General features: G+C 44.3%; 1 protein-coding gene across 14 annotated transcripts in view; it reads right to left on the bottom strand.

The window, feature by feature from the left end:
- The window catches only part of FUT10 (fucosyltransferase 10), a 265,015-nt gene extending 253,166 nt beyond the window's left edge, over positions 1-11,849 (bottom strand). For 13 of the 14 annotated variants that reach the window (XM_081221152.1, XM_081221153.1, XM_081221151.1 and 10 more), the window contains exons 1-2: positions 3,920-4,100; positions 296-590 (exon numbers count right to left, since the gene is read on the bottom strand). In XM_081221152.1, the coding sequence (XP_081077278.1) occupies positions 296-590; positions 3,920-4,000 (376 nt within the window). In that variant the 5' untranslated portion in view covers positions 4,001-4,100. Of the gene's footprint in view, positions 1-295; positions 591-3,919; positions 4,101-11,748 lie in introns of those variants that run through there. The other variant, XM_081221146.1, reaches the window with a different exon arrangement.
- Between the last annotated feature and the right edge of the window lie 1,030 nt (positions 11,850-12,879).

Raw genomic sequence — 12,879 nt, 5'->3', positions numbered from 1 at the left:
CCTAAATAACAAATTCAGTAAGCACAATACCCAACTGTGAAAAGGTGAAAGGAACTAGGTCTTCTCCCCCATAAATACCAAGTGGCCCAGCCAACCACCCCTCTGTTGGTCCAGCTCACTGATTTATTGTATTTGCTCAGTGCTCAGGCCTTCCACAGAGCAAGTGCAGAGGAAATCGGGTGTGCCAAGTGCTTTCAAGGGGAGCCCACCATCTCTTCCTTGGGAGAAAGGCAGTAACTCAGCATTGAAGTAGGATGTCAGCAAGCTAAGGGAGAAAGACAAAAGCCCTACTTACCATAGAAGAGGAAGGCTTTGGTCCTGTGATGATGGAGGTAGGTCCGGTTGATGGTGAAGAAACAAGTGTCTGCCCCGCACTGGCCTAGCCTTCCAGTTTCCCCAGTCAGTGGGGACCACCAGAGCATGATGGGGTAGCTATCAGCTGCCAATGTTTTTTTCCTATTCAGGATCAGTCCTTCTCTCTTAAGGAATGGATGGAGATGTATAGGCTCTTCTTCCATTTGTGCATGTCCATCTTTCAAATTAGAATTTTTAAACTTCTTCCTTTCAAATTTTCCCAGCTCAACCACTACCTAAAAGAGACGACAATTATTACCAGTGTCAGACTTTAATTTCCTTCTGTACATCTCCCATTCATCTTGATGATTTAGCTTCTTATTAGTTTTCTATTGCTACCATACCAAATTATCACAAATTGAGCAACTTAAAATGATGCAAATTTATTATCATATGATTCTGGAGGTCAGAAGTCTGAAATGGTCTCACTGGGCTAAAATCAAGGTGTTGGCAGGGCTACGCCATTTTTCAGGAAACTCTGGTGGGGAATTCGTTTTCTTGCTTTTCTTTTAGAGGCACCCACAGTTCTTGGCTCATGGTCCCCTTCCTCCATCTTCAAAACCAGCAACGTTGCATGTCTCTGACCCTTCTCCTGTTATTGTATCTCTCTCTGACCACAGCCAGGGAAGAGTCTTCTCTTTTAAGGACTCATGTGATTACACTGGGCCTGCACAGATAATTCAGGGTTATCTCCTCACCTCAAGGTGTGTCACTATAATCCCATCTATTTACAAAGTCCCTTTTGCCAAGTAAAGTAACATATCACAGTTTCCAGGGATTAGAGTAGGGACACAGCCTCCAAAATATCTACCAACAAGGATGCTTCATTCCACCAAACACATAACAGATACATCTCTCCTCCATTTCATAGGCAAATATAGAATCCAGAAGTGGTTGTGTCTCTTAATGAAACCTGTGAGAGTCAGGGTTATTATCTGGCTATTGCTGGAGATTACACTCTGGGGAAAATAAGTTATAAATTACCAATTGGTTTCTTTTTAGTACAATTAAAGGAGTCATAACATGGATTTTATATTTCTAATAATATCCACTATGGCATAGAGATGGCATAGGTACTGGGCTCCTTCTCACTTAAAACCTTGTTTTTTAATTTATTTCAAGAGAGCCTGGGTCCTGGACAGCTACGTCATCAATCACAGTAATCTGACGGGCAGGGTGGACTGAGTGAAATCAGAGGGGCAGTAGTTCTCCAAAAGTGCTGCCTTTTCATCAAACTTTAAGGTTTGATATTGACACGGCATTACAAAAATATGTTAGAGAGAGCAGTATAAAGGAGGGGCTGCTCTGTTTCATATATAACAAAACATTAGTCGTCACACTGTACAATAAATAAAGCCGGTAAAAGAAGGCATATTTTCACGTATTAACTGGCCCACTTGTCAACAGAGGACACTAGCTGTGTGACCCGCAGACCCCACTCTCAGCAGCCAGTGGTGGTGCCTTCTTTATGTATTTGCTACCTTTGGTGTCAGAAAAGGGCCCTTGCTCCCTGAGGTGATACGGTCTCTAACTCCCTGGGGAGGGTCTATAATGTTCACTGGATTCTCTGAGGGATTCAAGGCCAAAAAAGCTATTAAGAGCCACTTAGCAACGTCACATAGTATTCCAAATGGAAGAAAGAATTCTATTATTTTTTTTAAAAAACCACAGATCACTTGTGACAACAAAGTCATCATTAGAACAGTAAGACCATCACTGAAAACTAAAAGCCCTTGCCAATAGCTTTCTAAGCCTCTTTATGATTACATAATAATGTGGCTATTCCCCAGTAGCTTGATGGAATAGAGTTGACTTGTAGCTACAAACACTCTTTTTCACCCAACCTTTCCCTGCACCTTGAAAGAAACACGTTTAGAAAGCCATGTTTATAACTTCAAAGACAAATTTTGCTCCACATTTCTGATCAAAGTCTAATCTACTATGTGAGGTATAAGGTCATATCCAAATAATAGGGACTGGGACTTCCCTGGTAGCCCAGTGGTTAAGACTCCATGCTCCCAATGCAGGGGGCACGGGTTTGTTCCCTGGTCTGGGAACTAAGATCCTATACGCTGCAGGGCGTGGTCTAAAAATTTTTTTTTAATTAAAAAAAAACAACGAATAATAGGGATTGCTTTAAGGAGAGAGACTTCTGAAGCAGAATACTCCAGCCCTTCCAGTTCAAGCAGATCCTGGATACCCACCTCCAAGACAGACAAGCAGGGAGCCAGGGGTTTCCTCTGACCAGAATCCCAACCTGGCAGTGGAAGGTGGTGGAAGTACAGTGCAGTACTACCTGCCAAAGTCCTTTTATAAGCATAAGCTCATTCAGTCCTAAGCGAGGAGAAGGGAAGCCCTCCAGGATAACGCACCCAGAGAACACTTCTGTCTCCATCAGCTCCACATCTGAACTACTCACATCCACAAATGATCTTTAAAAGTCCTTTTGGATTTTGAAATGGACAGCTGGTCCTTGAGTGGGTACTAAAAATACCTCAACTCGTATTTCTACTTTTAATATCACTGTGAAACTTTTATTTTACTTTGAAATCAGCAAATGAAGTTGAGAATAACCAACTAAATGAAATAAACGGGGGGACTGAAGAAACATTTCAGGTCACTCACCCCACTACAGACAAATTTATTAATGCAGATGTGTGTGTTCTGCAGAACGACTAGCTTGTCCTCAGAATAGTCACTACTTCTTCAAGAATGGCATCTTTCTGGGACCTCCCTGGTGCCGCAGTGGTTAAAAATCCACCTTCCAACGCAGGGGACACGGGTTCGATCCCTGGTCCGGGAAGATCCCACACGCTGCAGAGCAGCTAAGCCCGCATAACACAACTACTGAGCCCACGCACCACAACTGCTGAGCCCGCGTGCTGCAACTACTGAAGCCCGTGCGCCTAGAGCCCATGCTCCACAAAGAGAGAAGCCACAGCAATGAGAAGCCCGTGCACCTCAGTGAAGAGCAGCCCCCACTCGCCGCAACTAGAGAGAAAAGCCCGCGTGCAGCAACGAAGACCCAACGCAGCCAAAATAATTAATTAATTAAAATTATTTTCAAAAAAAACAGAAGGGAGTTTCCTGGCGGTCCAGTGTTTAGGACTCTGTGTTTTTGCTGCCGAGGGCGGGTGTTCAATCCCTGGTCAGAAAACTAAGATCCTGCAAGCCACACAGCAGGGCCAAAATAAGAAAACAAAACAAAACAAAAAAAGAATGGCATCTTTCAGAAGGGATGATGACTTGGAGGAAGCCATCCATTTCTGACCCAGTAAGACAGACAGAGCTCCACCTTCTGTTACTCCAAAACCAGTACCCTGCAAGAGTCGCAAACTGATCCACTAACTCACTGATTTTCTTTCTGCCTGACACATCCGCTCACTAAACCTGACACATCCACTCACTGAACCTCAGTTTCGTCTGTTAAAAAAGAAAGTATTTTCCTTGCTTTACACAGAAAATCCTGACCCTGAGAGATGATGCAAAAAGTAAAGTACTTGGAGAGAATGGGGTGGTGGCAAAGGCCCAGGAGTCAACACTGCACAACCCAAATTCTTGGTACCTGGAGTGTGACGAGCAGAAAGACAGTAGCTGTGATGCACAGGCAAGATGCCAGAAGCCTCCTCCTCTGAATCCGCACCATGCTGCCCTGCCCTGGGTGACTGACAGAGGGCTAGCCTGGTTACCAGGTGCTCTCGAGTCGGCCTGCAGCCCAAGACAGCTTCACGTGGAGGAACCATCTGGGTGCCAATTTCCTCCACTGCCATTCCTGCTGGGACCTGGTCTCCATGGAGGACTGAGAACTGAGGTTCTGAGTGGGCCTGGCTTGGCATTGAAAGGGGACAGCATGCAGTCTTCTTAAGCGATCATCAGAGCAGCCGGAGTTTCTTTAAACCAGAAGGCATCAAAAAAAATCTGTAACAAATGAACAATATTTTAGCCATAGTGCAGAAGATTTCATAAATGTAGTCTTGCAGGGTTACTGTGTAGAAACCCAAAGCTTTAAAACTAAAAGGAGCCTTTGAGATCATTTAGACCTAATACCTCACTCACAGACGAGGAAACCAGGACCAGAGAGATGAAGTGACTTGCCCAAGGTCAGAAAGTCCATTACAGGAGAGTGAGAGATCGACAATCAGGTCCCAAGACTAAAATGATGCTTCCACTTAATTTTCCCCGCCATCAGACTTAAATTCCAAAAGTCATTGACATGTAGTCATTTCCTTCTATCTAAGTTTCAAAAGAGCAGAGAAGTGGAGCAGAAATAACCAGGACTGTCCACCCACTCCTGTAAAAATTAGGGAAAAAACAGATCAAAGTTTCAGGCATTGATTAGAAATGGAAAATGATCAACTGACCCCAGTTCCCCCCAAGGAAAACAACTTCAGCTACAACATAAGGAATTCAGATTACTGATTTATTTGTTTAGTCTTTTATGGCAAGTGCACTAAAGCAGTGGGTTATATGGGCAGTACGGTTCTCTGGACATCTTGAAATAAGATTTCCATCCATCTGAAATGGATGATCTTTTCCAAAAGTTTTTTAAATGCACTAAATAGTCCCATAGAATGCCTCTTATTCCCGGGGTTCTCTGAAGTCAAATGTCTTGAGCAAATGACCCTGTGGAGTTCAGAGGAAAGCAAGGATCAACATTCCAGAGGAAGGGAGTGCTCCAAGGGCTGATCCTAAGATCTGACTGTACACCTCTCAGATACAGAATTGAAGATACAGTGAGAAATATAAAAATGATGTAGAATTCTGGTTAAATGCCTTGGTCTTAAAGGTATGCTCCCCTCTCATGCATCTACCTTAATTAACTTTTAAGTCTAGGCTATTTCTTCTCCTCAGAAACAAAATAACTCTTGGTCTCAGAAACAGCCAAAACCGCAGTTTTCTTCTTTCATCCACGGAAGTCTCACAATCCACAGCGCCTAAGAGAATGGGCTCTAGAGTCAGCCTGCCAGGATTCAAATCTCAACTCCCCAGCCTGTCCTTGATTCAATTCCCAAAATGTAGAAAATAAGGTGCTTAATCAGAGAGTTACTGTGAGAATTCTATGAGATAAAACTGGCAAAACACTTATTTCAGAGCCTGACACATAATAAATATCCAAGAAAGGTTTGCTGTCCTCATGTTTAAATATTATTATAATTTTTATCATAGCTTTAAGTGGAAAATGAAGTTGAATTCATATAAAGGATGATACTGACAGATCAACTGGAACTTCACAAGGAGGAAATACTTTGCCAAAGAAAAAGAGATCACGAATATTTGTTGAGTGACCTATTACGTCCTTTCTTAAGTACTCAGCATGCATGAGCTCATTCAGTCCTCCCAACAATTCATGAAGCAGCAATTTTTAGCCTCATTTTTAAGGGTAAGAAAACTGAATTTGAAGGAAGTAAAGTAACCTGCCCAAGACTGTAACGTTGATGAGTAATACAACCAGAAACTAGTCAGACTCCGAAGTTCACACATTCTTTTTATATTTTGTTAACACAAAGGCTATAAAATTCCCACCAGATAATACTAACACTCACAGCTTATCTGCCTAAATCACAGAGAAAAACCTGTGTACAATAGCTCTCTGTCAGATGATGTACCAGGGAAAAAAGTATCAAAAGTCCAAAAGAACCTGAAAAGCGCCTTTCCTTCTACTCAGTAGATGCTAGTAGCTATTAATCACATAAAATGGGGAGTTGGCACATCTGGGCACCAATCCTAGCTGTCATTTATATGTAATATACATTTGGACAAGTTGCTAAATCTTTCTAAGCCCCAGTTTCTTCACAGTAAAGAATAAATGTTAACTCTCATTATTTCTTTCCCTTTTATAATAGAAAGGTTATCTATTTTTTGTTTTATATGCAACAGCAATTTATTATAACTACAATTAATGTAACCCAGATTAGGTAATGAAATAATATTACCACTTTAAGTGGATATAAAGCTAAATCATTTTCAAAAGATTTTTCAATGTATCACTCCACTCAGTCTTATCCATTAACCACTTTGTAATGTAGGTTCGGCCATTATTATTATTATTGGTTCCCACAAATAAGGAAACCGATCCTTGGTAAGTTTAAGTGATTTACCCACGATCATAGTTTTTAAAGATGACGTGGGTCTAGAAATCAGGTCACCTGACTCCAAGATCAGTGGAAAAGAAAGAGAAGGGGAAAATAGTGACAGCTTGTTAAGAGGACAAAAGAGTCAGGAATAAATGAAAACAGAAGATGGAGAGAGTGTGTAAGGACACAGTTTGGAATATTTTTACAGCTAGTACACGGCTCAGACCTGTCCTCAGGCCTTTTTAAGTCTTTACATGGCTGTACAAATTATGACAGAAGAATTTAAGGTTACAAATTCCCTTCCATCCAAAGAATCTCAATTTAGGTTATATTCCCCAAACCAGAAGTACATAGTATGGTCTCAAGGACTGAGCTGTGGGTAAATACCCACCACTAAAGAGTAGAATCAGCTAGTGTAGATGGTATTATGAATTAGAGCAGGCAGCAATCAACCAGACCTTGGGGCACATCAATCTAATATACGTATGGCATTAATTACCTGGGAGTTTTTCATCAAGTAAGCAGTTCCCCGGCTGGTGGGACAGATGGGCTTGCAGAGAGCACCGTGAAGGCCAACAAACTCCAATACAATGGGACTCCAATGGGTCCCCAAGAAGAAAGCTCCCTTCTGTTTCATCGTTGCCCCCAGGGTGAATCTCAGAGTCCTCCAAGAGAGTGCCCCAGAACACTCCTTCCCAGGCTGGAGTAGTGTGTGTTTGTTCAGACAACCATGTAGATAACATCTGAAATGGACTTACTAACCGACCCTCTTGACCCAAGCACTGAGCTCTGAAATGCATCGTACGGCTGTGTGCATGGCCTGGGGCTGGCCATCTGCTGCCCAGAGAGGGGTCTGGAGCTGAGCATGACCACCTCACACTCCTGCAAGTGCTACCCCATCAAAACCAGCAGCACTTTCACTCCAAAGTAATTTCAGCGTTGTCCGCTTTAATTTGAATTAAAATGGACAGAAGAGAGACTGAACATCTTAAAGTGAATTAGCAGCCTGAGGATGCCAGCTTCAAATGTCAGCCACACAGGACCGGTCCAAGGTGCAGCTTAAGGGTCTCAGAAATGGGACTAAGAAGACTTCTGCCCTGTGTCTCTGAGTGTAAAATGAGAAGCCAACCCTAGGTGACACACACCGGGGAGCTCTGGTAAGCCTCCTTGGATCATCTCTCCTCTAGTGATTGGTGAGTCATTTGGGTTAATGAGCAACTGTCTTAACTGAGTTTAAGGGTATATCAGGGAGAGCCTTTCAAAGGAATGTATCTAATAACCAAACTTAAATTATTCACACCAAAGTGCCATTTTCAAATAAGTTGACTGTCCCAACCTGTTTTCATTTTAGGATGGGTAAACCCTCAGAGCATCCCTTTAAGTGGGGTGCTGTCCTGGGAAAGGCTGATGACAAGGCAGGCAGATGGGAAGGTCTAAGGGCCTCCGGACAACTCTCCAGGCAATTTTTAACTCACTCTCTTCAACCCTACTTGTCCTCACCGACACTCCTCATCCATTCCTACTTGGTGACTTCAAAAGCTTGATAACTGGGATTTCTACCAGTCTGACCCACTAGCATCCTCCATTCGGCTGTAGAGATGTTGCTGGAATGTAGATTGGATATCTCTCCTCTGATTAAAATCCATCAATGGCTTCCCAAAGAGTTCAAGATAAAGACCAAATTCATCAGTTTAGAAAATAAGACTCCCTGGACCCCGCCCTACTTCTCTAGCTTCTACCACACATACCCTTTGTTCTGGCTGTTCCTGGAATAGAGCTTCCTGTTCTGTGCTCTGGTCCCTACCTACAACACCCATACCTCTTTCACTACCATAGCCATTCTCCTGGACGTTCAAGGCTACCTGCTTTGGGAAGGGTTACTCTTCCCCAGTACCAAGTCAGGAGATCTAGATCCATACCTTGTGCTTATTTCTATCACAGCAGTGGAGAGAATGCTGGGGGGTTTTAGGAAACTCTTTAAAGCTGCTTTATTGGGTCCATATAAAACAACCGTCGAACATTAAAAAGTTGACTAACGTAAACAAACAAAAAAGTTGACCAACGTTGTTAATGATCAGAAGACTGTCCCTTGGTCTGACGAGCATGGTGTGATGGTTCCACAGTTTCCACTTTCATCCAGTTTTCTTTATTAACATTTATTTGTGTTAGTGTGTTCCTCACCCTTTTTTTAAATAGACTTCATATTTTTTTTTTTTTTTTTTGCGGTACGCGGGCCTCTCACTGTTGTGGCCTCTCCCCCTGCAGAGCACAGGCTCCGGACGCGCAGGCCCAGCAGCCACGGCTCACGGGCCCAGGCGCTCCACGGCATGTGGGATCCTCCCAGACCGGGGCACGAACCCGTGTCCCCTGCATCGGCAGGCGGACTCTCAACCACTGCGCCACCAGGGAAGCCCTAGACTTCATATTTTGCTGAGTATTTATTTTTAAGTAAAGAGTGCTCTGGCTTGCAGATTTGTATCTGGGAAGGTGATCCTCTTGGACTAATCACACATTGCAGGAGAAACAAATAGAGAATAATGAGAGAGAAAGGGATACTGACAGCCTCGTGAATCAAGACTGGTGATTAACGGGGGTGATTAACGGGGGGAAGGAAGTTGTTGCACGAGCACCTTTACTTTTCTATTGCAGAACTGAAGGTGATGCCATTCTTAAATTCCAGACACACACTGAAGCACTCAAATTATACAGTATTTATACAATCTCACTTAGTGGGTCTACTTAATGTAGAAACTAGATAAAAACAAACGCAGACAGACAACTAAATAAAAAGACTGATATAAAGACCCAAATAGGGCTTCCCTGGTGGCGCAGTGGTTGAGAGTCCGCCTGCCGATGCAGGGGACACGGGTTCGTGCCCCGGTCCGGGAAGATCCCACACGCTGCGGAGCGGGTGGGCCCGTGGCCATGGCCACTGAGCCTGCATGTCCAGAGCCTGTGCTCCTCAACGGGAGAGGCCACAACAGTGAGAGGCCTGCGTACCGCAAAATAAATAAATAAATAAAATAAAGACCCAAATAAAAGCATTCCAAAAAAATAGGTTTTTTAAATGGAGGAGAGGGTCCAAGACTGGGAAAACTCTGTGTCACACTAAGAGCTGAACCAGCGCCTCGAGAATAGAACTCTTTCTTTCTCGTCTTTTTCCTTGGAAGGTGTTCTTTGTAACTGTTCTTTCTCCAACAAGGGCTTACTGGTTACTCAGTAACAATTTTCCTTCCTGGCAAAAAGTTGTGAATTAAAGGCCCTCAACCGCTTTGATCATTCATGTAGTCATGAGTGAGGAACCGATTAACAATGACAAAATCTGGCTGATACTTCAGATGCCTAAAGACGAAGGGCTGGACCAGATGATCTTCTGAGGTCGTATCCCAAAATTAAGCTCTCTGATCCCATGAATAGTGTCCAAGAGCACCACATAGAAGACAAATTAATCAAGTAAAGAGACAGTGATCAAGACAATCTGAGTCATCACAAACTAAAGCTTTCTGGAAATATATAAAACAAGCAATACTTCTATATGACAAGTTTTAGGATTACTTGATCTTTATTCTCCTTTTGAGTAATTCAACATTAACTTCTGAAAACTCCAATTTTATTCTCAAGTAAATAAATATCTGAAAAATACCGTAAATAAAGATAAACTTATTTCTTTTTAATTTTTAAAAACTCATGGTCAAGAACCCTATTACAAATGTTTATTGTAGAATGCTGGCAATTGAATTAGGTACTAGATTTCTTACTGAAATCAACCCTTTACAATCCAAATTTAGAGAGCATTTAAATATGGGTTGGAAACGTCTGCAAACTGAGCAATAATTACACATATATGAATCACATCATTGTTTGTCCAAACAATACGTTCATTTTCTTTATTTCCTAACTTTAACCCTAGTGTGATTTTTTTTCAAAAATGTTGTTTTAAGATAAAACTTGAAAATTACTTTTTTTTTTTAGTTGAAGAATTTAAGATGAGCCATAGAACAGTAACAGCTGAGACTGTATATTTAAATTCACTGTTACACACTGCCATCTAGCAGGAAGGCAGCAAATGAAGAGTCAGGACAGCAATTTCAAAAATGGGGCAGACCTAAATGATCCTCGGATGCTAGGACATTGCCTCTGGCTTACCGGCAGGAGAGGGGGGAAGTTCTAACATTGAGGCTAGATTGGTGGCTCTGCCGCTCTATTGTGCAAATACCTGTGCTGCTTATTCAATGCAGATAGTAGCCAGGACCCACTTAAGAGTCCCCCTTGGGAGACCACGTGGACCAGGCAGGAGAAACAATGCCCTAGTTGTAGAGTGACATCACTAACAAGCCCACCAGTGGTCATGAGCTTCTAGGGTGTCTCATCTTCAGAGAAGGAAGGATGTATAAGGAGATTGAGGTCCTGAAGACCAACTTGCCAGATTCAAAATTACAAGCAGCCCTCAAATGACATGAGCAATCCAAGTCACAACGTGCATACTACTCTGCCCGACTATCGCAGGGCGCTGTGACAGTTGGGGCCTGCTGGAGCCAAACAGTCATTTTGCGTGGCATTTGCTTGTATATTAAAGAAGCGTTAAAAGGTCTCCCCAAAATGTCTTTAAATCACACCAATGTTCTTTTTATACATTACACTAGCTGAGTTCTGAGGGCGCTAATCAGGTGCAAAAATACATGAGAAATGGCTTGCATGTGATAAGCAAAGCCTGCAGTGCCGGGGACTCTCGAGGAGCATCTTCTCCGTTAAATACGCAATGCTCTCTACAGCTCGACAGCCAGAATCGCTCCTACTTCAGCACACAAATTTAGCAACAAGTGATTCTCAGTCAAGACACGGGGAAGAAGGAAGCCGTTCACAAAGCACAGAGGCGGAGTTAGGTTCTGGAATTGGTGGAGCTGGGAAGATCGTGGCAGACGGGGAGGTACGCGAAAACCTTCCTTGGAAGCGGGGTAGGGGTGGAGGCGACAGGAACCCGCGCGCTTCCCGGGGCTCCCGCCGAGGCCCCTGCTCATCACCTGCCTCCCACCCGTGCTTTTCAGCAGCCAGATGGGTTTGCATCTCAGGCAGTGTCCCTGGAAAGCACTGCCCAAGGTTTCCCAAAGCAGACTTGGATTCTTTCTCAGCATACTACTCCGCCTTCCTCGACACACACTCCCGTCTGGGCACAAAGAGGTTTCCTACGGCTGTGAGTCCGGTGGGCAGCGTCCGAGCTCCCGCGCGCGTCAGCCAAGTCTCTCTTCGTTTCTCGGCACCGAGACTCTGCTCCCACCAAGCCACTGCTCAAGCCACGCAAGACCCAGAGGTTCACACTCACCTCGTCACGGAGAAGTAGGCTCCCACGGCCGGCTGTAGCCCCGCGGTTTTTCACTTTCAGTTTGCGCCCGGCCGGAGCTCAGGCGAAGACTCGGAGAGGAGATTTGGGAAAGGGGATAACCCTCGGCGCGTCCAGGCCCAGCGATCCTGGATCCGGGTTTTCATGGATGCCCCGTTTAAAAGCCTGCGGCACCTCGGTTCTGGGGAAACACACGCCCGCCCCTCACTTGCCAGCCCGGGGCGCGCAACCCTCTCAAGTTCCTGGGAGGCTCCTGAGACCCTCTTTCTTCTGCTTCTCAAACTCTAAGAGTGGATGGAGCTCCTTCAAAGTCACCTATTCAGGAAAATTGAGAAACTTTTAAGCAAAGCAGGGGCCTGGGTACCTTTAATCAGCTGCCAGTGTTTGGTAGACTGAGCAGGATGGTCATTTAGCTCTGTTTTACTGGAGAAGGAAAACTGACTTTTAGCTACTGAATTCCGAACTCAGAGAACCCAGTTAAAATTATTTTGGGGCTTCACTGGTGGCTCAGTGGTCGAGAGTCCGCCTGCCGATGCAGGGGACACGGATTCGTGCCCCGGTCTGGGAAGATCCCACATGCCGCGGAGCGGCTGGGCCCGAGAGCCATGGCCGCTGAGCCTGCGCGTCCGGAGCCTGTGCTCCGCAACGGGAGAGGCCACAGCAGTGAGAGGCCCGCGTACCGCAAAAAAAAAAAAAAAAAAAAAAAAAAAAAAAAAAAAAAATTATTTTGGCCTAGTCTAGACAGGAAGTGATAAACCTAGGGAGGCCTTTCAAGACCTTGGGAGGGCCAGGACTGAGGTGAGGCGTCTAGGGATCAAAATTTGAGGAGGGATTGACCCTCAGAGTCATGCACATGCTGGGCACGCTTGCAGGAACCTGACAGTGATTGCTGCCAGAGGCCTGCCTCACTCTCCTCCAGGTCCTGAGAGCTCCAATGCCAAGCACCTCAATTAACTTCTCTGTAAAAGCAGGCTGATAATAACGATATCAACTTCTAGAAAACACAAAGGGAAAGACTGATAAACTGGATGTCATTAAAAGTAAGAAATACTGTTCATCAAAAGACACTATTAGGGCTTCCCTGGTGGCGCAGTGGTTGAGAGTCCGTCTGCC

This window comes from Mesoplodon bidens (assembly GCF_964165515.1).
Source record: "Mesoplodon bidens genome assembly, chromosome: 20".
Lineage (NCBI taxonomy): Eukaryota > Metazoa > Chordata > Mammalia > Artiodactyla > Ziphiidae > Mesoplodon > Mesoplodon bidens.
The sequence above is the reverse complement of the archived record's forward strand: the minus strand, read 5'-3'. Positions and strand labels throughout refer to the sequence as shown.